The sequence below is a fragment of the Pangasianodon hypophthalmus genome, chromosome 3 (genome assembly GCF_027358585.1).
Source record: "Pangasianodon hypophthalmus isolate fPanHyp1 chromosome 3, fPanHyp1.pri, whole genome shotgun sequence".
Lineage (NCBI taxonomy): Eukaryota > Metazoa > Chordata > Actinopteri > Siluriformes > Pangasiidae > Pangasianodon > Pangasianodon hypophthalmus.
In genome coordinates this window covers 29,506,074-29,531,973 of record NC_069712.1, presented here as the reverse complement: position 1 = coordinate 29,531,973, position 25,900 = coordinate 29,506,074, and the positions used below count along the sequence as shown (strand labels likewise).

General features: G+C 38.8%; 1 protein-coding gene across 1 annotated transcript; it reads right to left on the bottom strand.

The window, feature by feature from the left end:
* Positions 1-5,163: 5,163 nt before the first annotated feature.
* zfand3 (zinc finger, AN1-type domain 3) lies at positions 5,164-24,985 on the bottom strand. The gene is made up of 6 exons (XM_034302926.2): positions 24,614-24,985; positions 10,969-11,009; positions 9,677-9,847; positions 8,584-8,649; positions 7,557-7,718; positions 5,164-6,638 (listed from the first exon to the last, which is right to left on the bottom strand). The coding sequence occupies exons 1-6, from the start codon at positions 24,688-24,690 to the stop codon at positions 6,484-6,486; spliced, it is 672 nt and encodes a 223-aa protein (XP_034158817.1). The 5' UTR covers positions 24,691-24,985; the 3' UTR covers positions 5,164-6,483.
* Positions 24,986-25,900: the final 915 nt, after the last annotated feature.

Genomic DNA, 25,900 nt, shown 5'->3' with positions numbered 1-25,900 from the left:
TATTTTACCAAAGTAAGAGGGATCATACAAAATGCATGTTACTGTTTATTTAGTGCTGACCTGAATAAGATATTTCACATAAAAGATGTTTACATATAATCCACAAGAGAAAATAATAGCTGAATTGATAAAAATGAAAAAAGTGAAATAAAAAAGATAAAGTTTACATCCACTTGATTCTTAATACTGTGTTGTGACCTGAATGATCCACAGCTGTGTTTCTTTGTTTAGTGATAGTTGTTCATGAGTCCCTTGTTTGTCCTGAAGAGTTAAACTGCCTGCTGTTCTTCAGAAAAATCCTTCAGGTCCCACAAATTCTTTGGTTTTCCAGCATTTTTGCATATTTGAACCCTTTCCAACAATGACTGTATGATTTTGAGATCCATCTTTTCACACTGAGGACAACTGAGGGACTCATATGCAACTATTACAGAAGGTTCAAACGCACACTGATGCTCCAGAAGGAAAAAACATGCATTAAGAGCCGGGAGGGTGAAAACTTTTTGAATTTAAAGATCAGGGTAAATTTAACTTATTTTGTCTTCTGGGAAACATGTAACTATCTTCTGTAGCCTCTGAAGGGCAGTACTAAGTGAAAAAATATGATATTTAGGCAAAATAAGAAAAATGTACACATCTCCATTCTGTTCAAAAGTTTACTATTATACTTTCTCCAGAACTTTAGGTAGAAAAGGTGTGCTGGAAGCAACTGAACAGAGGCAAATATGTAAGGCCTCTCATATCTGCTCTGGATCCCAAAGGAGCCAAAGCCCAGGCATGCAAATGGCAGAAAGGCGTGAGAAAGTAAAAAGAATATGTGCGAATGTAAAAGAAACGATGATGGAAAAAAAAAATGAAGGAGAAGTTCAAACGGAGTGAAAGAAGACGGATCGAGTAGCCCCTTCCTAAAGCAGGCGAGAGGAAAATAAGATTGTGAACACTAACAGTCCATAATCGAACCCTGATTAAACACTAAGTGGAGCCTGTAAGTATGAACACATTGATGCGTTTGTAATTCCAGCCCGGCTCTTAGGGATAATTACGACCAATCTTGTCAGACGCCTCCTGATCTCTCCTGTCTCACTCAGATATCTGACTTCCATTACATTAGCAAATGAATCATTGCACCACTAGAATGTCATCTACTGGCAATCACAATTGCTATTAAGCACATTCACTGAAGCAATGCAAAAGCTGATACACACACACACACACACACACACACACATACCCCACATCTCTAACACTTGAACCACTAATTCAGTTCTCTCTTACCGTCAGCTGGTGCAAATTGTTCTGTTGCAGCAACAGACTTGGAGAAGGAGTGGAGAAATATTAGACTAATTGGTCTATAAGAGACACATTAGGAGAGTGTTGTTGAACACTAAAAGGAGATCCGGTATCCAGATTATATTTGCATGGATAATGGAACTATTCGCTTGTTTCTGGTAGCAATTGAGGCTGGACTGTAATAGCATTAGTCCCAATATTGATACACGTTACATTTTTATTTTGTTACAGGATATTTGATTCCTATACTGCAATGTCTGTAATTATTAGAGCAAGTCTGATCTAATGTACACAGTCAGGTATTGCAATGGTACTATCTGTATGCATTTAGTGCTCCTAATATCCGTATCTGTATCCGGAGTGGGCGTGGCCAGAACCAGAAGAAACACTAAGAAAATCCTAATAGTAATTCTAATATTTTAATTCTACCTATTTTCTTAAACAGCAAGTCTCAATGCCCTGTTTCAATACTCTATTTAGGACAGAAGGGGAACGTACAACAAGGAACAGATTTTAAAACAGGGATACACTTAACTTTGGTAGTGAGCATAGTAAACACAGATGAAGCGATTTCCTTTCCATTGACTTTGAACACTGAATGTTCAATGTTTCTGTCTCTGATCTTAACATAAATCAAGCATCTTCATGTGATTTATCCTGGTCACGGTCATGGTCGCGGTGGATGGGATGTGGGAAGAAACAGGAGAACCTGGAGGAAACCCATGAGGACATAGGGAAAACATGAGAACCTCCACACAGACAGTAACCTGAGCTCAGGATCAAAACGGTGATTCTTAAGCTGTGAGGTGGAAACACTCAACAAATCAAAAATCGTTATATATTCTGAGGAACTGGAAACTCAGGATCCCACTATCAGTTACAACACACTCACCTGTTTCACTCCTATCCAGTCTATCCGGTTGTTGTTCATCTGTTTGAATTTGGTATCTGAAAGGCAGCCCTAATCTACACTTAAAAAGCACTTAGGCTGAACTGTAATATACTTAGCATCAACATCTTTTTATAGCTAATTCGCATTATTCACTATCTGAAGCCAAAATCCACCACACATCAGAGAATCATTTGGCAGCTTACATTCCAGGCAAATATCTGAGCAGTCCTGGCACTATCTGTGTGTTACATGAATTACAATGCTGCCTGTGACTCAAACAACCTGCACTTACAGTGCCTTGTTTAAGAGGTTACGAAAAGTATGATCTTTTCCACATTTTGTGGTGTGGAACTGAAGTGGACTAAACTGGGCCTTATAGTCCATAGTGTTAGGAAAAAGAAATACGGTAGTAGGAGTATGAAGTATTCACATAACCAGTTGCTGTCAGAAGTCACATAATTAGTTTAATAAAGTAAACGTACATGAAATTAATGTCACATGATCTCTGAGTTAATACACCTGTAACTGGGAGGCCCCAGAGTTTGTTAAAGCCTAAGCTACCTAATCTAACGTCGTCATCAAGACTAAGCAGATGTCAAAGCAAGTGACAACGTTGTGGAAAAGTATGAATTAGGGTTTGCTTTAAAAAAAATAAAATAAAATAAAAAATAAATAAATTTAAAAAAATAACACTTTGATCTAGAGATGTAACCAAATGCATTATTTAGATTGCCTTCTAAACAAATACAAATACAAACAGTAGGCAGACAATTTTCTTTTCTTTCTCTCTTTTTTTCTTTTCTTTCAAGAAAGCTTGCCAGAACTGGCATCTATTTGAGACTAAATCCTGCAGGAAGCAACAAGAAAGTCACATGAGAGAAGCAGGAGGTGTTTACTTTGATGTGATGCTTGAACATAAAGCTTGCAGGACAAACAAAACTCATGCGCATTAGACCACACTGTTACAGACCACGCCAACTTCCGTTTAAATATAATTATATGATGCACTAAATAAATAGGTACAATAGTGGCAATGCGTTCCACATTTTGAACATCCTGTCAAGCACCATTAAATCTATTATTAAATCATGGAAAGAATACAGGACCAACCATGACTCTGTCCACCAACAGTCAGTGACCGGTCAGTAAAGAGGGGATTAGTAAATAACTAAGCGCTCAAGGGTGGAGTTTTAATTTGTAAATAATAATAATAATAGTTCTACTTCAATATTATGGGCTATTTTGTGCAGACTCACGAGGCATAATCCCAATTAAGTACATTTCATTTCCAGGTTGTAACACTACAGTTTGGTTATGAGAGGCTTACGCATGTTGTATATGAGTCGGTTCAAAGTGAGCAGATATTGCAGATATATATGTTGTGAGTGCAAATCATTAATGAATATTTTAGTCCATCTGGCTGTGTGTGGTTGATGTGTGTACTCCCTGGCTCGACTTGGTGTGCAGAATGATCTCCTGAGACGCTGGGTGATGTGTTTATCTTTGCCAGAACCCTCATTTGAAGAGGAGCAAGCTTTCATTTTCTTCCACTTGTTCTACTTCCAACGAAGGTAGAAGTGGGGCATGAAGCATGAACACCACACATCTCCATGTCACTATCTTCAGATGGCTGAAACAAAGGAAATGGCATGGGCTGGGAGGCATACCCCCAAACAACACTTTCATGCACTGAATTATGTATACATACACATATATTTACAACACAAGGGTTTGGCACTCGGTGCTCTGTGATTGGACGATGCCACGCATACTCACTGATTCATTAAATATTCAAATGATTGGCATTTCATAGACTGGGCTCCAGATCTCAGATCTGCTCCTGCACCACATAAGCCAATTAAACAGAACTTTCCGGGTCTTCTGTTGGGAATGTAATCAGACACTAAAACTGAAGATTGCATTTCTGGACAGTTTGGGACAAAAAAAGGATTCTAGCTAATAGGTGCTTGTTCAAAATGGCAGCTGTTTGACTTGCAATGATTCTGTGTTCATTGCATTTGTCCAACCACTGGCCTGCACAATTTCCAGCAATTTGCTATGCATATATCCTTCTTCAGTACTCTTGATCTCTTTGCCAAAAACAAATTCAGCAAGGATAATTACTTATGGCGTGATCACTTGTCAAAGGAAATACCAAAATGCAGATTCACAGATTTGTTGCACAGATATCACCACGTAACACAGTCCTGTGGAAAAGATTGACAAGAACTGCACTAAATACTGAAACACAGATAATAAAGATGCTGGAATAAGATGAATGAAATGATTTTCTGGAGACAGATTAAAGCATAAAAAGTATGCTTTAATCTTGTGTGAACGTCTGATAAAACTGGAATATCTCATTTCCATCTGAAACACTTGTTTGAAAAAGTTTAACAGCAAACTGATCTTCTCAAGATATTAACGCTATCAGGTTACTTCATTTTGGATAGAAATGAATAAGAAATAAATAATGACAGTCTTTTAAGGAACATACACACTCAGATTTACACTCCACTCACCCACACGATCTCCCTCTCTCTCTCACACTCGCATGCGCACGCGCACACACACACACACACACACACAGCTTTCTGCTCAAAGATTTAAAAGCACCAGAAAACCACAACACACTTCACTAATCCAGTTTATTCTTTTTCAGCAAAAAGAAGGAAAGGAGGAAAAAAAGAAAAAAAAACAAAAACAAAAAAAAACAAATAAACCCAAAGAAAGGCTACAGAATTATCTTATCCATACTGCTTTTTATCTCTTTAACAATGTTAACCTAAAGAGGGAAAAGAAACGCAGCTCTATGCTAGTGCGAGTTAATCAGAAACACAAAGATGGTTAAATAAGGATTTCTTTAAGATACAGGATATTCACTTATTGTCTTCAGCTCCGTCCTTTCAACAGAAAAAAAAACGGTTTAAAGTTTAAAAAAAAAAAAAAAAAAAAAAAAATTATTCGGTATATTCAGCACTCTGCCTCCAATCTTCAAAACCTAGTCCCTCCTAAAGCCACTTGGAAAACATGACAAACGAGATAACTGTGTGTTGGGGAAAAAAAAGGGAGGGAAAGTGCAAAACTGGAAGTGGGAAGAAAAGTGAAGGATGAATAAAAAGGAGGGCCAGAACACAGGGATGGTGGGGAGATAAAGAAGTAAAAGGAGCAAAGAATCATTTTGAGAACTGTAGCTTTCTGGAGGCAGAGTGTCACTAAATATGGGGTCTGACTGGAGCTGTAAGTATACAGAAGTGTATGTAGACCTGAACTACAGTTCCCATAAAGCCCTGGGGCGCACAATCCCTAATGAACCCGGTCCGAAGGGTACCGATTTAGCTTCTGTCCATGTGCTGGGCACACACAGACCACATGTGGGTTGTGTGTATATGAACATAATATATCAAAACAGCTCATGTGTATGTATGACTATGCGTCTGTGTGTGTGTGTGTGTGTGTGTGTGTGTGTGTGTGTGTGTGCGCGCAGAGGAATGAGTGTGAGAAATAGAGGCATAGCGCTGCCTCTAAAGTGACAGCAGAGGGCATCTCCAGGGCCAACGAAGGACGTGAGGGTGTGCGATCCACGTCAAACTCCATTTCCGATCCACTGAAGGAAGTGTGAGGAAGTCGTGAATTCAGGTTTAATATCAATAACAGCGTCTGGAGGCAAAAGAAAAAAAATTCTCGAAAGGAGGTCGAGGATGAAAGGAGGTCAGGGTGTCGGGAGGTTAGAGGGTGGAACCCGATTCCTCTCATGAGGTCAAAGGTCGGTCCTGATCACAGATCACGCTTTCCTCAGCTTTGTGGCCTGATGGAGGTTTTCATGTTGGGAATTCGGGAATGACCCCTGACCTAGTGACCTATACTTGAAAGCCTAAATTGAGATAACAACAACAGGTGATTCTTTCTTTTAAATTATGATAGACTGTAGAATCGAAACTGGAGGAGGGAGGGAAAAAAAAAAAACAGAGATGATGGCAGCATGCCAAAAACGCCAGTAGATGATTCTCCTTTCTTTGTTTTGAGATGGTGTTCTTCAAACAAGATCCACAGGAAGGAGATTAAGACAGTTGTGAGGAGTGTCACGGCCAGGAGATTGCAAGTGTGTGTGTGTGTGTGTGTGTGTGTGTAGGAACAGTGCTAAGTGAGTGGGGTGTGTTTTACATTGTTCAGCACTGAGGATCTAAGCACCACTGGCCTCAGTTGAATCAGGGGAAGTGAGACTGGAAGGGGAGTATACAGTATTGGGGTGTTTGTGTATGCAGGTGTGTGCGTGTTTTTGTGTGTGTGTGTGTGTGTGTTCAGGAACATTCCTCTCCGATGCGCTGGCAGGATCGGCCCACCTTACGGTCCAGCTTGACCATCTTAAGCACGGCTTCCTCTCTCCCGCGACCCAAGTGGTCGAACAGGCAGTCGTGCTGCTCGGGCAGCCGGTGCAGCATGCAGAATACGTATCCTAAAAAAAAACACACACACACACACAAGCATTTTTACAAAAAAGTGTGCGAAAGTGTGAAACAATCCACTTAGAGCTGAGACTCGTTACACACACGGGCTTGTTAAGGAGCTTATCAAACTTAATATGTGTGCTGTTCTTAACAAGAGTGAGTGATGATTAAAAGCTCAGCATGCTTCAATTAAAGCTTCGCAATTATGGGCTGTGTGGCAATGCAGCTGGAACAGCACCAGTATACACACATGGAGCCCATACACACACACGTTCGCTCTTCTGGAGATAAAAGAGCTATTATGGAGATAAAAGAGGCGGCTGAGGAGCGCTGACTAACAATAGGAGTCATTTCATCGAAAGAGCATAGAGAGATAATCTCCACTCAGACCTGAACTGATGAAGGATCAGTGTAAGAGCATTAGCAAAACGGCAGGATACGCCATTAAAGTGATGGCTGCCGCTGCTCACTAGCACTGGGAACGCTGTTTAATAGGCTACAATTCAAACCGGTAATGACATCGTCTACTGAAACATGATGGTAAATGTGCAAATTTATTTAACCGCTTATCTCATGATTAACCTTCTACAGCTAGGTGAAATGACTGCATAATATTCATATAAATGTGCTTGAAGGGGAACAAATGTCTGCCTTTTTCTATTCTTCCGTAAATAAATACCTACAGTTAACTGATGTGAACTATTTAATTGTCTAATGTTAGCAACATCGAATGCACGTGGATAGATTTTGACGAGGAAGGGGGCGGGGAGACCAGGGGTGTCAGTTCACATCGGAAAGAAGGCTGTTCTTTTGGCGTATTTATAAACGATGACCGGTACCAGCATACGGTTGGCCAGAGCCTGGCTAGGTGGCTAGAGGGTGCAACAGGACAATGCATTTCATAGAGCCAGAAAGCGAACACTGACCACAGCGGCATGAGCCCAGCTCCTGCTGTACAAGCTCGAGTTTGGTTTGGCAGCGATGGCAACGCCTGCGGTTCTTCTGCTTAGGCCCTCGCTGAGATTCTTCAGAGGACTCGCCGACACGCACCCGCTTCTCTGGGGAGGCTTCGCTCTCCGAACCTGAGGCTGACAAAGACACAAAAAAAAATAATTAATTATGATGATTGTTGTTTTATTATTGTTTTCAAATTTCCTAAAACTGTTCTTAATACTCCCAGGGTACTCATCTTTCCACATGAACATTTCTTCAGAGCAGTGGCACAGTCTATATACAATAATTCTGAACTCTGTGGTTGATGAAAAGTGTGTCACAAAAAAACAAGCTTCCTGTTTATTACATTTTTTGCGTTGTGGATAAAATCTGAAATATGCTGTATTGTTGTAGCAAGCGAGATATCGTTTTGCATTGGCCTCCACATTTGATGAATAAACATGTTTTGATTTGTAAATAAAAAAAAAAACTTAATTAAACTGCCTGCTTCGAACTAATTAACCACAGAAGGCTGCCATTAATAATGATGAGCTGTAATTAACATTTGAACCTGCACTGAACTTTTAAATAGTTATTCCCCCCATCATGCTCAATATGGAGCAGTGCCATCCAAAAAAAAAAAAAATTGTACTTTCATTCAGTCACATTAGGTTTCATATGAACAGGCCTTCAATCATAGCAAATATTTTTCTATCCTGTTTATTTTTGCATGAAATGGACATTTATACATGTATAGACGTATAGATATGTTGAAATGTCCAGACAATATTTGTCAGCTTATGAATGCAGGATCATCATCAAAGTGTCCAAATACTTTCAGACATTCAGATTCTGTTTTTCCTGTCAAGTAGTAGCAGTAAATCGAAAACACTTAATCAATAGCAGTGTTGACTCCATCTTGAAAATCCTTATTAGGCATTCTAGTCCATTAAATGAAGGAAGACACACATTAATGCACACACACAAACACCCTTGAAAAGGCTAGGACACAAAGTGTACCTGTATCACAGGGCCGTTTCGTGGGAGTAGATAGCGTGCCTCGGGCTGTGTCTGTACTCGAGACTTCTGCAGGAGGAAAAACAGAGAGAAAAAAAGTTAAGCCAGGAGAGACAAGGAGAGACCAAGAGAGCAAAAAGATGAGACAGGGAGAGAGAGAAAGAGAGAGACAGACAGCAAGAAAAATAGAGTGACAGAGAGAAAAACAGACAGCAAAAAAGAGACAGACAGAGAGAGCCTGACCAAAAGACAACTAAAGAGACAGTGAGTGAGTGAGTGAGTGAGTGATTGAGAGAGAGGGAGAGAAAGAGAGAAGGACAGACAGAAAGACAGAGAGAGACAGAGAGAGGGACAGACAGAGCAAGTGAGAGAGATAGAGACTGAGACAGAAAGATACAGAGAAACAGAAAGAAAGTGAAACAGAGAGAAAAGACAGAGATGAAGAGATTGAGAGAGCAGAGAGTGAGCCAGAGAGGCAGACAGAGAACAAGAGAGAGCGTGAAAGAGAAAGAGAGAAAGAGAGAGACAGACAGACAGAGAGAGAGAGAGAGAGAGAGAGAGAGCATCTGGTGGCTTTATATGTCCAGGCACACAGTGCTACAGATGACTGTAACTGTAGCACATAAAACACATCTGAGAGTAAATTTAGTTCAGTATGCTCTGGACACATAAACTGACCCGTCTGTGTTATTAATAATTTAGTAGCTGTTATTCCTTTCAAATGACTGATTTGTTATGATGAATAAACACTTCACATCTCTGCTGTGTATATATATATCTGTTTAATAATGTGGTACAGAAATACAGTAGTTACCTGCATGAAGGAGCTCTTAATGAACATTCACACGTTTGTTGTGTTCTCGTTCGCTTAATTAAAGCTTAACAATGTGTTTGTGCTTTTTATGGATATGCTGTAAGGATCCCAACCCCACGACACGTGACTGCAGTTTAAAGGAAAAGAATCGCCGGCGGTACGGTGTGATATTTCATACACGCAGGAAAAGGTCAAATTTCAAAGATGACCCAGGGTATATTGTAAGTAAGGTATGAAACACTTCAGGATGTGCTATTATACGATAATACTCCCAGAGCTCACCTTCCTGTTTAGAGAGAGGCGTGGCATCTGTGGACGGCCCCTCAGAGCCGGAGGACAGGGTTTGGCTACTGCTGCTGCTTGTCTCGTTACAGAAGACGGCTGATTGGCTATTGCTGGAGCTGGGGGTAGGCTCTGAAGCGCAGTCCTCGTCTGGTTGCTTCTTCTGGATGTCTGAGAGAGAGAGAGAAAGAGAGAGAGAGAGAGAGAGAGAGAGGACAGGGTGAGCATGATGAGATCGAGTGAGGCATGGAAAAAGAAGTGTATAGAAGGCTTAGAGTAGCAAAGAGGGATAGAGCCTCTCTCTTACATGCACACAAACACACACACGCAGACAAACACATGCACGCGCACACACACACACACACACACACACACACCTTTTACACAAGAAAAAGCCATTTAAAGTGGTGTTTGTATTCTCATGTGTATTCCTCTTCCTGGCAAACATTCAACTGTTCCAGACTTTTAAAGCTTTTGGGCCCTGATTGTGCTTAATGCTATTTTAACTTCCTAAAATATCCATCGTTCCTTAATAGCTTTAAGGAAGCGTTCACATAAGCAGCATTTAGTCAGTCTGAATTGTATCCTGGTATGTTTTCCCCTGTGTGCATTTCCTTCGGGTGCAAGAGCGAGGTGAACTCTAACACGGGTTTATTGCAGTCAGGAAGCGATTCGACTCGGAGTCGACTCGACTGCAGGAAGGGAATCAAAGATGCCAAGTATTTTGGATAGATACGAGTTGTTAAACTGAGTCTACAGTTAAGAAGATAAACACTGGAAGTGACACACAAAATAATTCAAGTAGTTATCTATATACTTACCTAATTACCGGGTTGAAAAAAACAACATCAAGGGCTTACAAAAATGAGCTTGGAGAACATGCAGGCTGTTAATCAGAGTATTTGTCAATTCTGTTTAAATATTTAAAACAGTCTAACCTTTAAAGGCAACAAGGCAAGATGAACAGATTAACAATGCTTAACTGAATTCATACATTTCTTCAGTTTGGCAGCCGGATAGCGTGGACGTTAGCTATTCAGTTAAAGCAAAGTTGTTTAGCTTGAATCCTTTGTTTTTATATCAGTTTTTTATAACTGATAAGAATAATCTAGTGATCTAGCTCACACTCCCTAATCTCTAGACTGAGTCATTTCCCTTTTCTAGCACACTTACTGAACCTGGCAGGAGGATGGGCATGCTGGGAACCTCTTCGAGGCGTCACGAAAAGGTCACACCTTTGTGCTTGGATTTGAATTAATGAAATTAGATCTGCATTTCACACATTCTCTTACCTGCAAAACATTTGGAGCAGAGGTTCATAGTTTTGCTCGACCTACAAGAGGAAAATAATACACAGGCAGGTAAATAACAGCGTCTTCATATTTCTAAATACATCGCAATAATTCTAACAAGAACTCTTCTAACCAACACCATCCAACATTTGGTTTGTGTCAAATGAAGACACTCGTCTCTCATTAAATTAAATGAATTAGTATACTGCTGTGTTAGTGCATTCTGTCTCACTCCTCAACTCTCTCCTTCCATGTCTGTCTTTCTCCTCCGATGCTCTTCCTCGGAGAGTAAGACACAAACAGCGAAAAAACAACAACACAGACGATCGGCCCTCATCATAATCAACCGCAATCATAATCACCACCCAATCAAGAAGGCGGATGATGGCGCGTTGAGAGATAACGGCTTTCTGGGGACAAATAATGCATATTAAGTAGGTAGTACAACTAAGAAGCAAGACACTGTGTGTGTTTGCGTTTCTGTTCTGATTGGGAAAACTTGACAAAATTGGCCTCTTCCTATAGACAGGTGCTGTGTTCCAATTCTGGCTTTACATTTCCAATCATGTTCATTTGCAATATGTTTTCGTTCAAAGACTACAAAACCAGCACACAGCTATGCGACTGCAGACCTGTGCCTGGTTACGGTTAACTGTGTTACCGTGGTGCATTTACTGAGTCATATCATGCACTTGAGTGACGTGATCTACTACATTAATGCCAAATTTGTTGCACCTAGCATAGACGACGTTGTTCCTGAAACATAGCTGGGTGAAAGCACTTGCGCGGGCGGGGCACTCTGTGCCGTCACGGCGAACGTGTATATGTCTAGATTACACAAAAAGTATCCTATAGACTAGGTTATGTTAATATAAACAAATAAAAAGTAAATCTGAACATCTGGATAACATGTGGTCAGTTATTTTAAACAGGATATGTAATGGAGAGCGCAAGAACAGCCGATCTGAGAGCGAAAATCGCATCAGCAAGCATGGTCTTTAATTATGAGTACACGGTGCCTTGAATTGTGCGTAAACACAAAGCTATTTGCGAGCGTTGTGCAGTGGAGTGAGCAGAGAAACTGTCAAGTGTGAGAGCACTTCAGTTCAGCGAGCACTGAGCACTGAGCCATGTGCACTTCTTTTCCTCCTCACTCACCACCATCTACACTTTCCTCACAAGACAAGTTAGTAAAGTGAAAAAAAGCCGTGACCTAAAGAAGATAAACGTATTTTATAAATCTTTATTTTTATTAGTATTCTGTCAATCTGCATTGAAATAAAAAGGTTTTTTTTTTTTTTTTTTTTTTTTTAAGGATTACAGGTTCACCAACACTGCCATGCTCTAAAGCGTAAAGTAAGAGTGCAGGGAATCTTGATATGCTTCACAAATGCTACAAGAAGTGCTTAAGATGCCTTGGTTGTCTTGCCCACACAGTTTCTTTAGGGGATGTTCAGCTTTTATTAAAATCTTTTACTAGATGAAGTGAACTTTACTTCATGAGCCCTTGGACAGCTGAAGAAATGATTTGCCCTGGACACGTCGCACTTAGATGCGATATTGTTCCCACAACATCCATGAAACTGAAACAGAAGCAATAATTATCTTTTTCAAAACTATACAATAAAAACTGGCATTTATGTAGCCAAGGACTCCATACTTCATACATGACGGACAGCAGATAACATTTACTTGAACAAAATATTGTTAAATGGAAATTCGAGAGAATTTTCTGACACATTTCTGAGTAAAACAGCATGTTGGCATGGACAGGACATTAGAATTTGATTGGCTTGGGAAAACTGGGAATCTCTACACGTCTTCATTGAGTGATTTTTTTTTTAAACAATAACAAGGACAGGTTTAGAGATGAGAAATTGTTGCTGCACTTTAGCGGAAGATTACAGACAAAAATAAATAAATTTTGTCTTTTTAAGTGATTAGTGTGGATGAATCATGCACTCGACAAAGAGCTCACAGGAAATAAAGGTCAGTTTTGATTTCAGGTTGTCTTACTCGTAATTGCAATTCAGGCCTGAGACACCAGCAACATCAATCTACTTAGTGCGTTGTCTTCTTTCTCAACGGGGGCGCGGGAAATGTGTTCCACCAAACACACAAATCTTTGTGTTAAAAACTGATTCTTTGTCCAGTCTCAGACTGTAAAGAGACTCGAAATGAATACTTGATTAAAAGCAAGTGCATCTGTCTGGTGAAGAAGATATGAATTCAATTCAATTTTTATTTGTATAGCACTTTAAACAACGGACATTGTCACAAAGCAGCTTTACAGAAATAAATACATTCATAATTAAATTAAAATAAATTGTGAATATGTGAATTTATCCCTAACAGTAACAATATTAATCAGTATTAAAATCCTTCTCCAGGTCGATTTTATTTTTCCCAATAAAATAAGAAAAAAAAAAAGTCATAAACATTACTTCTGACTTCATCAGAAGTAATGTTTAATTACTATGTTTAATTTAAACCCATTTCTTGAAATTGAGCTAACCAAAAATGTTGACACAGGGTGCTCAAATCTTCTGTATACACAAACATATATTTTATAAAGATATAAAAGGGAAAATTTTCAAAGATAACATATATGCTACATAAAATAAAGAACATGCTATGACAGGAAAATAACAGTTTTTGTGTCATTACTGTTCCCACCCTGAAGTTGATTCTTGTCCTTTAACAGCACATCCTGAAATCTTTTATTCATCAAAAGCAATGTCAACAACAGCAATATTATTTATTACAAGACCGCTAAGTGTACGTTTTGTCTTTTTACAGTTACGTTTAATGCTGTGCAACAACTTAGTTCCTGTTATCACTTATGCTATTGCAGCTACACTCGTCTCATCACCTTTCTTTTTCCTCTCTTCAAGCTAGCAAGACTTTCCTGTGTGGGAAACTTTAAGTTTTGACAATGGAGACTCCTTTCATAATTAGTTATAATAAATAAGAGAAAACTAAACTTGTTAAGGTAAACCTTACAGCCGGAACTACTGTCAGAGCTTGTGCGATACAAAATTAAAGTCATCAACACCTTCTGACCAATCAGAATGGAGAATTCAACGGCGCTGTGGTATAAAAATATGTTAACACATTCTGTTCATTTGAGCCTAATTAACACAGGCCAACCTTTAACCATGATGCATCACAGCATCTGGAGATTATTTTAATGCAGTGTGAGATGTGAGGTGTTGACAAAGTGTTGCAAAATAACTCAGATATGCTATTTTCGTGTCTAACATACAGCCTTTACTTTTTGATTAATTTAGCTACTTAGAAAGTCCATAATAGCTGTGTGTGTAGTTACGAGGAAAACGGCCTTACATATGCATGTGATTGAAATGATACACGCTTGAGTTGGTACGGAGAATTCCTTCATGTTAACAAATGAGGTGTTTTCTCAAATCTAGTTACCCGGAGCTGAGTTTTGCAAAAGTATTTCAGCACAACAAGCGTCCTTAAATGCTCAAGTGTTACACTGAAGCCTTTTTTACCAGTTAAGATCATTTTACCGCTTCTGGGAAACTGGGCCCAAGTCAATTAAGAAGAATTTGTCTGCAGGTATTCTTTTTAGAAATTAAAAAAAAAAAAAAAAAGTGTGACAGTTCAAGCAGTGCCAAAAGAAAGTTTTTCTATCGTGACAGACAGTCGGGGAGAGAAATAGTAAACACGATGCTAGGTATGTGTGTTGCGCTGCCTCTCTCGCGCACTTCTTCTCTCCCACATCACTCTGAGCCAATCAAGGTCTCAGGGGGCATGCACAGGCAGGAAGAGGATTAATTTGACATCTCCTGTTAAATGTCAGCTGCAATTAACTTATGAAGGAAAGCGAGAGCACCAATCAAGACACAAACCTTTACCTTCTGCAGGGCAAAATCAAGGGAAAAGGCGAGAATTGAATGGGAGGCGGAGGGGAACGCAAATATCACCCCAGAGACAAGCAATAAGGACAAAACAATCTGCCAGATGATCGGTGAGAAGAGCAAAGGAGTACTGTCAAGGTACACACACACACACACACGCACACACGCACACACGCACACACGCACACACGCACAAACGCACACAAAAAAAAAAAACAAAGTGCCTGACAGAGAACATCACGGAAATGCAACCTCTGAAAATCTCTACAAAGGTAGTACTAGATACCAAAATACACAAAACAGTACAGCTTAACAGGAATGCTACTACATTCCATGTGATGTAGAACATAGCGCTATTCCAATCTTCAGCTGTCCAGGTTCGGTGAGTCCGTACACACTGTAGCCTCACATTCCAGGTCTTGGCTGAACGACCTGATGTGTGTGTCTGCTGTTGTAGCCCATCCCTCTCAAGATTTAGCGTGTTGTGCATTCTGAGACACTTTTCTGCTCAGCACGGCTGTAAAGAGTGGTCAGAGTTACCGTAGCCTTCCTTCTGATCTCTCTCATCAGCACGGTGTTTTTCTCTGGATGGTCTTTGATTTTTGCACCATTCTGTCTAAACTCTAGAGACTGTTGTGTGTGAACATCCCAGGAGATCTGAAATAATTAAACTGGAATAATCTGGCACCAACAACCATCCCAAAGCAACCGACATCACAGTTTTCCCCATTCTGATGTTTGATTTGAACATAAGCTCTTGACCTGCATCTGCACGAGCTATGCATTGCGCTGCTGCCACATGATCGGCAGATTGGACAGGCGTTCCTAATGAAGGATGGACGAATCAGGAGTTGGGACAAATGACCAAGTCTGTCTTAAGATATTTACTCGAACAAGGGTACTCTTACAAGTAAAATTCTACTACTTATTGAAATAACTGGAGCCACTACAGTCATACTTTTCAGGAATAATCCCTCTGCGCTTACATTCCTGCAGCTCTTTATTTTTTTTCAGCTTTTGACTTCACAACTCTCATTTTTTTAGTCAAGTGTCAGTGCGCTGTTCTGCCCTGATGACCTTATCTACTACAGTGCGAGACATTCACTCTGCTGCTAAGCGACTAATGGAGTTTAAGGGCTTTCATTTCTAAAAAAAATAAATAAAATCCTGATTAATTGTTCAGCCCTTTTTTCCCTCTTTTTGTTTTTAAAAAAAAAAAAAAAAAAAAAAAAAAAATTTCATTTTTCTCAGTATAATGAATGCATTAATAATAGGAAATATTAATGGGAAACATTATTCATACTTATAAAAACATCTGAATCTGTTTATGCTCATTTTTTTTTTATTGTTTAATCAACATGTCTCTAAATTACTCTACATTTTCTGCTAGTTATTTTGCTGGATTTTTTTTTTTTACCCCAATTAATCAGCTTAAATATAAATGATATAATTTAAATATAAATGGCTTATAAATGAGAAGGGCTGGACCACATTACTTGACATTTGTCAAAATCTTGTTACGTTACTGACTTTCTCCTCTAGTATGTCTAATGATTGGTTTCAAAAACAATTCCATTACAAACCTACATGAAATTCGTCATTTTAAATGGTTCTTTCTCTCTAAACTGTGCTAAATAACATCATTAATCAGCAGACTGATTGTGCTGCATTTCCTACACAGCATCGTACAACGTGTTTATTTTTCTGCAATGAAATGAACAGTGTTGCTGTTCTCTTACTGCTGCCATCAAAGTTCTGTCTGCAATGTGTGATTTCTTCTGTGGTGCTGGAGGTGTGTATGGAAAGAAGAGATCACTGCTCGCCCTCGGCGCGTAACGACGTTAAACTTTTTTCTCGTGTTCGGTCTAACAGCTTGTTTTACCCAAGCAAGAAGCTTATAAGCTGCAAGTGAAATTAGTCAGCCTGTTTTTTTTTTTTCACAGTGATTAAATTATGTTTGTGATCATTTATGCATGTGAAAACAGTTTTGTGCACAGCTCCACGTGGCGCAACAGGAGCGGCGCTGTCACTGCACCTAGCCATGTATTACATTTGACCCAGAATTAGTGGCTCATTTCTGTGTAATATAAAAATCCACAGTCATCATTTTCATAACTGGCGTAATCCATTCTGTTAATTAATCATTGCAGCTGTCATCATTTCAGTATTGGTGTTTCTGGTCCTTCACATTTTAGCAACACTATCTCTGAACTTTGTATATTCAGCATGTTCCATGTCAAAGGTTTTTTCGCAAGTTTCCACTCAAAAGGAAATAAAAAACACCATCCAAACTGAAAGCAACATTGCAGGTCTCATGCATTCCTTTTTTTTCATTTCTTTACCAATGTCACTTGTAATCATTACTAAAACTGCAATTTTGTCTGTCCACAAGTAACAATTTGTTGCTGTTCACAAAACTCACTAATAAAAATCGCATGCTTTCTCGCAGAAAGCATCTGATTTTTTTTTTTTGTTTCATCAGTGATCTGACTGCCTGTTAAAGGTGCACAGCGTAACGCTTTTAGCCATGAAATAATCATATAATTTCAAAAACACCGTTTAGGAGCCATAATTCAAAACACTGCTGTTCGATGGGTTTGCGAGTTTCTTATTCCAGGCTTCTATTGATATATTTCAGCTTAGAAATCAGCTCCGTCCCTCGGCTGGACCAGAGGAGCTCAGCTCTGTGCGTTTTCCTAACATTCGTACAGAAGGTATATGTCAGAGCGGGCTCAGGAGAGAAAGACAAGGTTTGTCAATGTTTTGATTACAATTGCAATTCATTTCACATGCAGCAGAGAGTTCTGGAAATGACAGACTACTCCATTAACGCAACAGTCGCAGAGTTGCTGGTTTTTCCCCTCAAAGCTTGTGAAAAGCCACCACTCAGATCTATATTACTGCAGCGGCCAAACAGCTTGGCTGGAAAACACCATTTATCTCTACAATTATCAGTACAAACTTGGTTAACAACTGATTTGTGGTCATGAACAGAAATGATAAAATTTGTAAACACAAACCACGGGCTATTTGCTCTTGTCAGATGCAGGACTTTTTAATATTACATTAATTAGGTTGAGGAATGTTGTTTATTACATTCTACACGGTACAACACTACAAAATGCAAGGCATGTACAATGCTCTAACTGGTCCAATTCTTAATGAATAAATAAACTGGGTAAGAAATTAACGAGATTGCTGGTTTACCAGGTTTAACACAATATGTTAAGAAATGTACCTGACTGACTTTATCTGTAAATAGCCAGCTAACCCCTCAACTATCTCGCCTAATTAGTTAGCATGAAGTGGCATTTCACTCCACTGCCATACTAGATACTAATCTTTAACCAAATTAAATGTCTACCTTTTAAAAAATGATACCAAAATCCATTGTATTATTCCAGAAATAAGCAAGAAATGAATCATAATTTTCTTTGTTACAAACCCACTAACAGTGACCGTTTCCGCACCACTGGATTAACGACGATACGTTAGAGATTAACGTAAACAAACAGCTGTTTGCAGCAGCACCGTGCTTTGCATCTGTAACCAGTCGCATTAGCTGAACTCAAGCTCGGTTGTAAGTCAGGGTGTAACGTCGAACCTAATCCATACGTGGAGCGGAATAAACATACGATGTAACAAGTAGCGTGTAAAGTGCTGTAGATTAAAACTCACAATCTTACAGAAACAGGAAATACTACAGCCATGATCGAGACGCAGGGAAGCAGTTCGCAAGGGCCATCTCCAGAGTTAGCTATTTTAACAAAAAAACAATAAACTCAAGTTATTCGTCTCTTGTATTGCTACTCCATGTGCTTGTTCTGCCTGGTCTCTCATGCAACAACGGCGTTTTAGTAACAAACCACAGCAACGAAAGATAACGAAGCGGCTGCAGACTTCTTGCATCTTGCACATGAATATGCTGAATGACAGAATAAAGTAGCAATACCTTAACTGTAAAATGTTTGAAATATTTTGTCATGTAGGTTGCCAAAATTATCTCAGTTTGACCTAGGACATTCTGCGCTAGCAGAGTTACACAGCCTGATAAAAATAAATAAATAAAATAGCTGATCTGTAGTTTATCCTGTGATCTCTTACATTTCTATGTGCTGCTATGAACAGCGTATTTCAGCAAGGCCATGGCCATGGTAGGGTGATCACGGACCACAAAAATACCTCCCACATAAAGAAATCATTCCATCATTACTGCTTATAAATGAAAGGAAAACGAAACACGTTTATAGTGTCGCTTTTTACTCGGCACTTTGAACAGAGTTACCAATTGTTTTGTTTATGGAAGATGTTGGGATTAGGTGTAAGTTTTAAGTTATAAAGTAAGTATACGTTAGAATTATGCTATTTGGTCATGAACATAGTGAAATTTTACATTAAAACTAGGACGTATGCATGTAACATGCATTTAAAATTGAGTTTTTCCCCACAAGCATGCCACGTTTAGGCCACAAAAAAAATTATTTCACTCGAATTGCTGGAAACTTTAGAAAATCTGTGAGGTTAGAAGTGATACTTGGACGCATCCCTGACTTGTCATTCTATTCTAGAGAAACCAAATCTCAAGGCAATTTTCTTCAGATAAAGGTGGGAATGAAGTTTCATGTTTTCAAAATAATTGTGATAAGCCTAGCCAATTTCCAAGCAGAACTCTGTCTCATTAGACTCATAAAGCTGATACTGATGACAGGATTGCAATTTGGAAACTTCTGAATCTTTAAAAGGCTGCTATAATGAGCTCTGGCTCATGAATGAAACAATGACTGTAAAGTTCAGGTGCAGGACGCCAGCTTTAATCTGGGAGAGTGTACCATCATACGGGGATGAACAATACATCAGTTTGACGCACTGTCCATTTTAGGGGTTAAAATATAATTAGACAGTCGGTCTCTCGGTTCTTTCTTAGCCAGATGTGCAACTCTGCACCACTCAGTTCAAGTTATACAGACACAGTACCTTTTTTTTTTTTTTTACTTTTTTGACTATAGAAGAGAGGACTGAGAGCAGAGATCTAGCCACCTAACTAGTTCAGAGAAAACTGAAATAAGGCCAAAAATATCGCAACCGTCACATGTCTATGAAAATTCCCTTGTGTTATGTGCTATACAAACAATCTCCGTTCCACCTGATACGCCTACACCTGATGCACCTTGTACCAACATGCACTCAGCCTTTCATTTACAGCTGGAATTGTGATCAGGTCTGATTCTTATGTTAAAAAAAAAAAAAAAAAGGTAGCTAGCTGGACGCAGTATGGTCTTTTAGTACACTTTTCTGGCCACAAGCTTCAGCATCTTGAAGTTCACAATCTGATCTGATTCTGTACATTTCTGTGCACTGGTTTCTGGTGGGAAAGAAGCAATCTTTTTAACACCGCCGCACAAAGGACTTCTCATAGCAATAGACAGTGATATTTATCTTACGAGGGGAACAAACAATACTTTTATTACCGAGCCTCTCAGACAAGTAGACGCTTCAGTGTGCCGCCCAGTCCCATGTTTTCAGTTGCCCGAAAACTAATGTAACATAATAACATATGGTGAGATTGCTAGCTAGTTAAGTGAGTTAATACGGACTAAGAAAAACGAACGTGTTTATGATTATTGTTCTCTTCTAACAAATCTCTGAATGCAGCACATCATTTTTTGATAAAATGTCAGCAAGTCAACGTTACGGCTATGAGCTCTGGTGGTCTGTCCTCACACGTAAAAGATATTATTTGTGTCTGGCTGGCACCCATTTTCTCTCAACATGTTTAACACATAGCTCATGCTATAGTTCTTGTGACATCATTTAGCAAGATAGCATTTAGTATATGATCATATTGCCCAGTCCTACTGTCAAAGCATTCACATTCAGGCAACATGTAGCGTGGCTTTTTTAATAACAGCCTTCTTAGCATTGGTTAAAGAGCTGAATCATCACCGTTTTGTTAACGACCAGAGTAAAAAATAAAATAAAATGAAACAAAGATCTCTTCTTACAGTGTTCCAACTAGCAGATGGCTAAGATTTGATTCTCTCACTGACTTAGCAAAACTCTGACTTAGCAGCACACGTGTTTGTGAGTGTATGAACATTTGTTAACTTTAAATGAGAACAAAGCTGTTAGGCTTTACAGTTTTAGGCCAAAAGAAACCACAATGAAGCTTTTCATTTATCATAACCACCACTGCCTGGGGCTGAAACAGGTTTTCTTTGCATCCTGTAACGTAGACAGCAGATACCTGGCACTGTATAAATAATGCTTTCTGTTTAATACGCCGCCAAAGTAGAAAAGGAATTATAGGCAATCTTGTTGTGGCATAAAGACCTATCAGAGAAGCACAAAGTCTTCGGCTTATGGCTTGAGAACTGACGCTTGTGCTAACGCTTCGACAAAGTCATGCAGAAATTGTTGTTTAACTTTGAAACAGTACCAATTTTTCCAGAACTGATTTATTTATTAGAACAAGTCTTCAAAGATATGCAATGAAAGAAATCAATCAAACTTGCCTGTAAATAGTGCGTGTTAAAATTTATGAAATTATTACAGCAAACAATTTCCTGAAAGTATTTCCATCTAGTTAGCTAAAACTCATTTTGCGTTGTCATAAAATGGTTGTTGCACTACTCTCGTTTCTCATTTGATATTTTATACTACGGCTCTAAGATTACAGACAGGCAGCTAGTTGAAGAAAACGCAAACTGTTAGCAAGTTATTGAAAGTGAAGGTCAGATTAAGGTCACTGATTCTGCGATCACGGTAACGTGTTCATCAACATAAAAACGATCCAATTTGCCATGCTAATCCGTTAAGCAAAGGAGGCATTTGTTTTAACTTGCAGTCAAATCGACAAAGCAGTAAACATTTGCAAGAGAATGAACCAAAATCTACACAGATTTCTGTTATTCTTCTCTTTTCACTGAGCTACAGCAAGTAATGTAATTTTAAAAATAGCCATATTTACACAGCATTAATCTTGTCAGCAAAACAACAACACAATGATCATGAAGATAAAGCTCACATGGACTTTAACTTGGGCAGAAGTACTTGTATAACACTGACTCTAGCTGATAAGAAGTTAAAATATATTTTTTTTTGTGTGTCAAAACGTTTTACTTACTCTTTTCTTCAGTGTTGAATAATTTCAATTTCACACACCGCTAAACATTTTTTGTATTTGGCACCATGGTTTTTCAAACACTCACAAAACTCGCCATATTGCACACAGTGAAAATATATTCGTATCAAGTATCAAGATTTACAGCCAAAAAGCAGCTCTATTTCCAAACTTCACGAACTACTCGGTGTTCTGGTTTATGAACGTCGTCAAATCTGTGACGTAGAGTTTTCACGACATAACAGCCATAAAATATCTCGAATTTACAGTACAACGTTACAGCTAAATAGGTTAATCTTTTAGCAAAATAATCTCACAGTCATTCACTGCCAGTTGATTGCTGATGTTCGCACACATAACACATTATTTTTTGGATTGGAGCTTTTTCAAACATGTATTTATTTATGCAAATAAGGCTCTGTCTGGTATAAATCTAGGCATATTGGTAAATTTAAAAATATCTCACTGGGAAGACACTTACAAGAAAAGGACTTTAATCAAGAAAATACCATGCCCTGTTTAAAAAAAAAAAAAAAAAAAAAAAAAAAAAAAAAAAAAAAAAAAAAAAACCAGCCTTTTTTTTGGTACAGAATCTAACGTAAATCCAACAATTAGTGCAATTTTGTGAAAGTCTTCTTTTATAGCCTTCGAATTGGTATATCATGCAAAATTTCATGAATGCAGGAAATTTAGAAACAGATTTTTAGCTCTGAAAACAAAAAAGTAGGATTTGCGTTTCCTCTCTAGTCAGAGCAACGTATAGGGTTTATAAAGGAAATAATGTTATGTTATAATGACACAAATTCACTGATACCTCACTGCTGCTGAACTCTCAAAATGCTCAGAAGGCGTTGATTCATTTCTATCACAGAGGCTCTGACAGTAGTTCAAATCCCAGCTTTATATTAATGTTCTTGTTCTAGAGTAGCAATAATAAACGGATTAACAAAACACACTGTTGTGTAACAGAAACAAATGTAGAATCATTGATAGGTTTTCTGTAAGGAGAAGTTTCTTTAACATTTAAGGAAGGAGTCTCCAGTGTCAGTGTCAAGTTTTCCACCATGGGAAAGTCTTCAGGACAGACGGGTTTGCGGTTTCTTGATCGATGTAAATTGTTATTATTTTGTTTAAAAATCTTAATTTTTTCATTCAGTACTGCCATTCAGAAGCTACATAAGATACTGACATACAGAAGACAAAATAATAACACCCGATCATCTTGTTCAAAAGTTTACACCCCCCTGGCTCTTAATGTATCGTGTTGCCTTCTCGAGCATCAGTGAATGTATGCACCTTTTGTAATAGTTGTGTACGAGTCCCTCATTTGTCCTCAGTGTGAAAAGATGGATCTCGACATCATATAGCCGCTGCTGGAAAGGGGTCATATATGCCGAAGATGCAGGAAAAGCATAGAATGTGCAGGACCTGAGGATTTTTCTGAAGAACAGTGGGCAGTTTAACTGCTCAGGACGAACAAGGGACTCGTGAACAACTATCACAAAAGATAAGAACAGTCGCTGATCATCCAGGTAACACACACAATATTAAGAATCAAGCGCATGTAAACTTTTGAACTGGTTCATTTGTGTGAATTCAGATATTATTGTGTCTTGAGGTCTACATGTAAACATGTATATGTATGTGAAATAGCTTATTCAGGGCAATACTAAATAAAAAGCAAAATTTTTATTATTGCTCTTATTTTTTTTTAATGATTAACATATGTATATAGATATACAAAGTTTCAGATACTGAAGTGGTCAAACCCAGTGAAGTAAACATATTTCTGTTGAGTTTTGATCATTTTGAGCAATTATTGATGTCACTTCTACGTGAAGTGTCTTGTCTTAATGGTTATTTCATTCCTACATAATGCAGACCAGACCAGGGTAGGATTAGATACTAACCCTGATGATGAACTCTGCAATGAACAATTCCCTCTCACCTACCCTGATCAATCTGTACTCACAGTTCAAAATATAATACACAGAAGAAACAATAAATTACTGGAATAATCAGAAGTCTGGTGCATTTTTCTTGTGTTGAATGGAGAAAGGCTCAGTGCTTTACCCTCCCCCATCCCTATCTGATGGGCTTTTACAGCGTTGCGCAAAAGGACTCCACCTGTGCAACTGACAGCTTGTGATCAATGATGGCCAGAGTGGACAAATAAAGCAGGAGTTAGTATTTTTTATTTAATAGATGCCTCAGACTCGGTCATTTCCCTAGTGATCGCACTATTATGTGCAAAAGGCAGCAGCTGTGCCACTGAGCCCTCAGTGCTGGGCTGGATATATAACCTGTCAACTTGCTTGCTAGCTAGCTTAAGCTAATTAATCAATCGATGAAATTCAGCACAGTGTGAATATTCTGCTTTAAGAAAACATGTTCATTTGAAAATGGCTCATGTACATGAAGGTAAAAGTGAAAAAGGACAGCTGAAAAAACAGACAATCTTCCCCACCCCCATCCTGGCCTACTCAAACAATGGGCACCAATTGACAGTAGCCCCTGGAGCTAACGGTTAGCTAGTTTTGCTAACAGGATGGATTTCCTTCTCCCATTTTGACCAAGTTTTATTCAGGACTCTTCCATAAGAGCTCCAAATAGATACCGTTTTCTAAAACACTGGACCTACCCCCAAAATCCACAAGGACACCGCGGAGGTATAACGTTACTCGGCGGCTTGCTCCGTTCGCTCCCTGTGTCCCCCATGGCGAAGTGTGAAAATCGGCGACCTCCTCTAAAGAAAGACCGGGGATGAGCTAGCGGCCTGTTTGTTGTGGGGGAAATTCCTCAGCCAGCCGTTTCCCAAGTACACTTTATAATATAATCCTCGGTTCAAAAACACAACACACGACGCACACGTCGCCGAGAGTACGAACTGATGTTATGTTTTCAGATTAACGTGCAAAAAAAACTCGAGAATTTATTAATAGCCGCGTACAGTCCGACGGACCGCACCGGGAGCCGAGGCCGATCAGCTGGAGTGTGAGCGCTACCAACACCTCAACAGGGGTCCCTGCTTCTTGTGGAAAAGTTTAGAAAATCGAAATTCCGATATATTTACAGATCGCACATATCTCTAAACTTAACTTAACAATACAATTATAAATACGGAGGTCTATGTACACAGAGATGAACTTTATTCAAGCTTTTATTCGCAACACTCCCTGTGCGCCCCCCGGAATAAATTGGAACAGCCCAAGCTGTATTCCTTGTTTGTAAAGCGATTTGTGATTGAGAAGCTCTTTCAGAAAAGCTCTGCTCATGGCTCCTCATCCTCACATAACCATGTCTTTGAGTTAAACCTTTTCCCTGGCAAGAATACAAGCATAACGCATGGTCAGATTTCTAAGAAAACACAAGCCACAGACATTTGATTTATTCCTTTATTTTATCTGGATCAAGCTGTTTTGCTGTTATAGTATTGTTCCTTACTGTGTACACTGCATAGTAATGGCGTTTTGTTTAGATTGCAGTGCTGAACATTATAAATCCCATCTAATAAATTATTTTTAGAAGTAATGAAATTTGTGTAAAGCCATAATCAGAAAATAAACTTTTCTTTGTTACTGTAAAGATCATCCCTATATTATTATTTTTACTTATTTCACATAAATAAGTAGTACTTAGTTTATACACAGTTTATCAGGCAAACCTACTATATAGGGACTCTTTGTAGATATACAGTGCCTTGAATAAGTAACTCTTAGCAAGATGCTCCCACCACCATGCTTCACTGTGTTCATAATGAGATTGTAACACTTTAATTGCACACTGGTCTCTGTTAAAACATAGGATTTATGTGCTAAAGTTGAATTTATGCACTAAAGTTAAACAAAAAAGATTATGTCTACACTTGTGAAGTTTTATCAATTTTATCAATAATTTTATCAGTAATTTGTGTTTCCATCAGCTAAAC

Bases quoted from the DNA above. Each gene is read 5' to 3' on its own strand.
- zfand3 (XM_034302926.2), bottom strand. From the start codon at position 24,690: ATGGGGGACACAGGGAGCGAACGGAGCAAGCCGCCGAGTAACGTTATA. The intron at 11,010-24,613 runs GTAGGTCCAGTG...TTCCTCTTGTAG, and splicing joins TGTCCTTGTGGATTTTGGGG to GTCGAGCAAAACTATGAACC. The intron at 6,639-7,556 runs GTCAGTGTTCGC...GTTTTTTTTTAG, and splicing joins GCTGGGCTCATGCCGCTGTG to GATACGTATTCTGCATGCTG.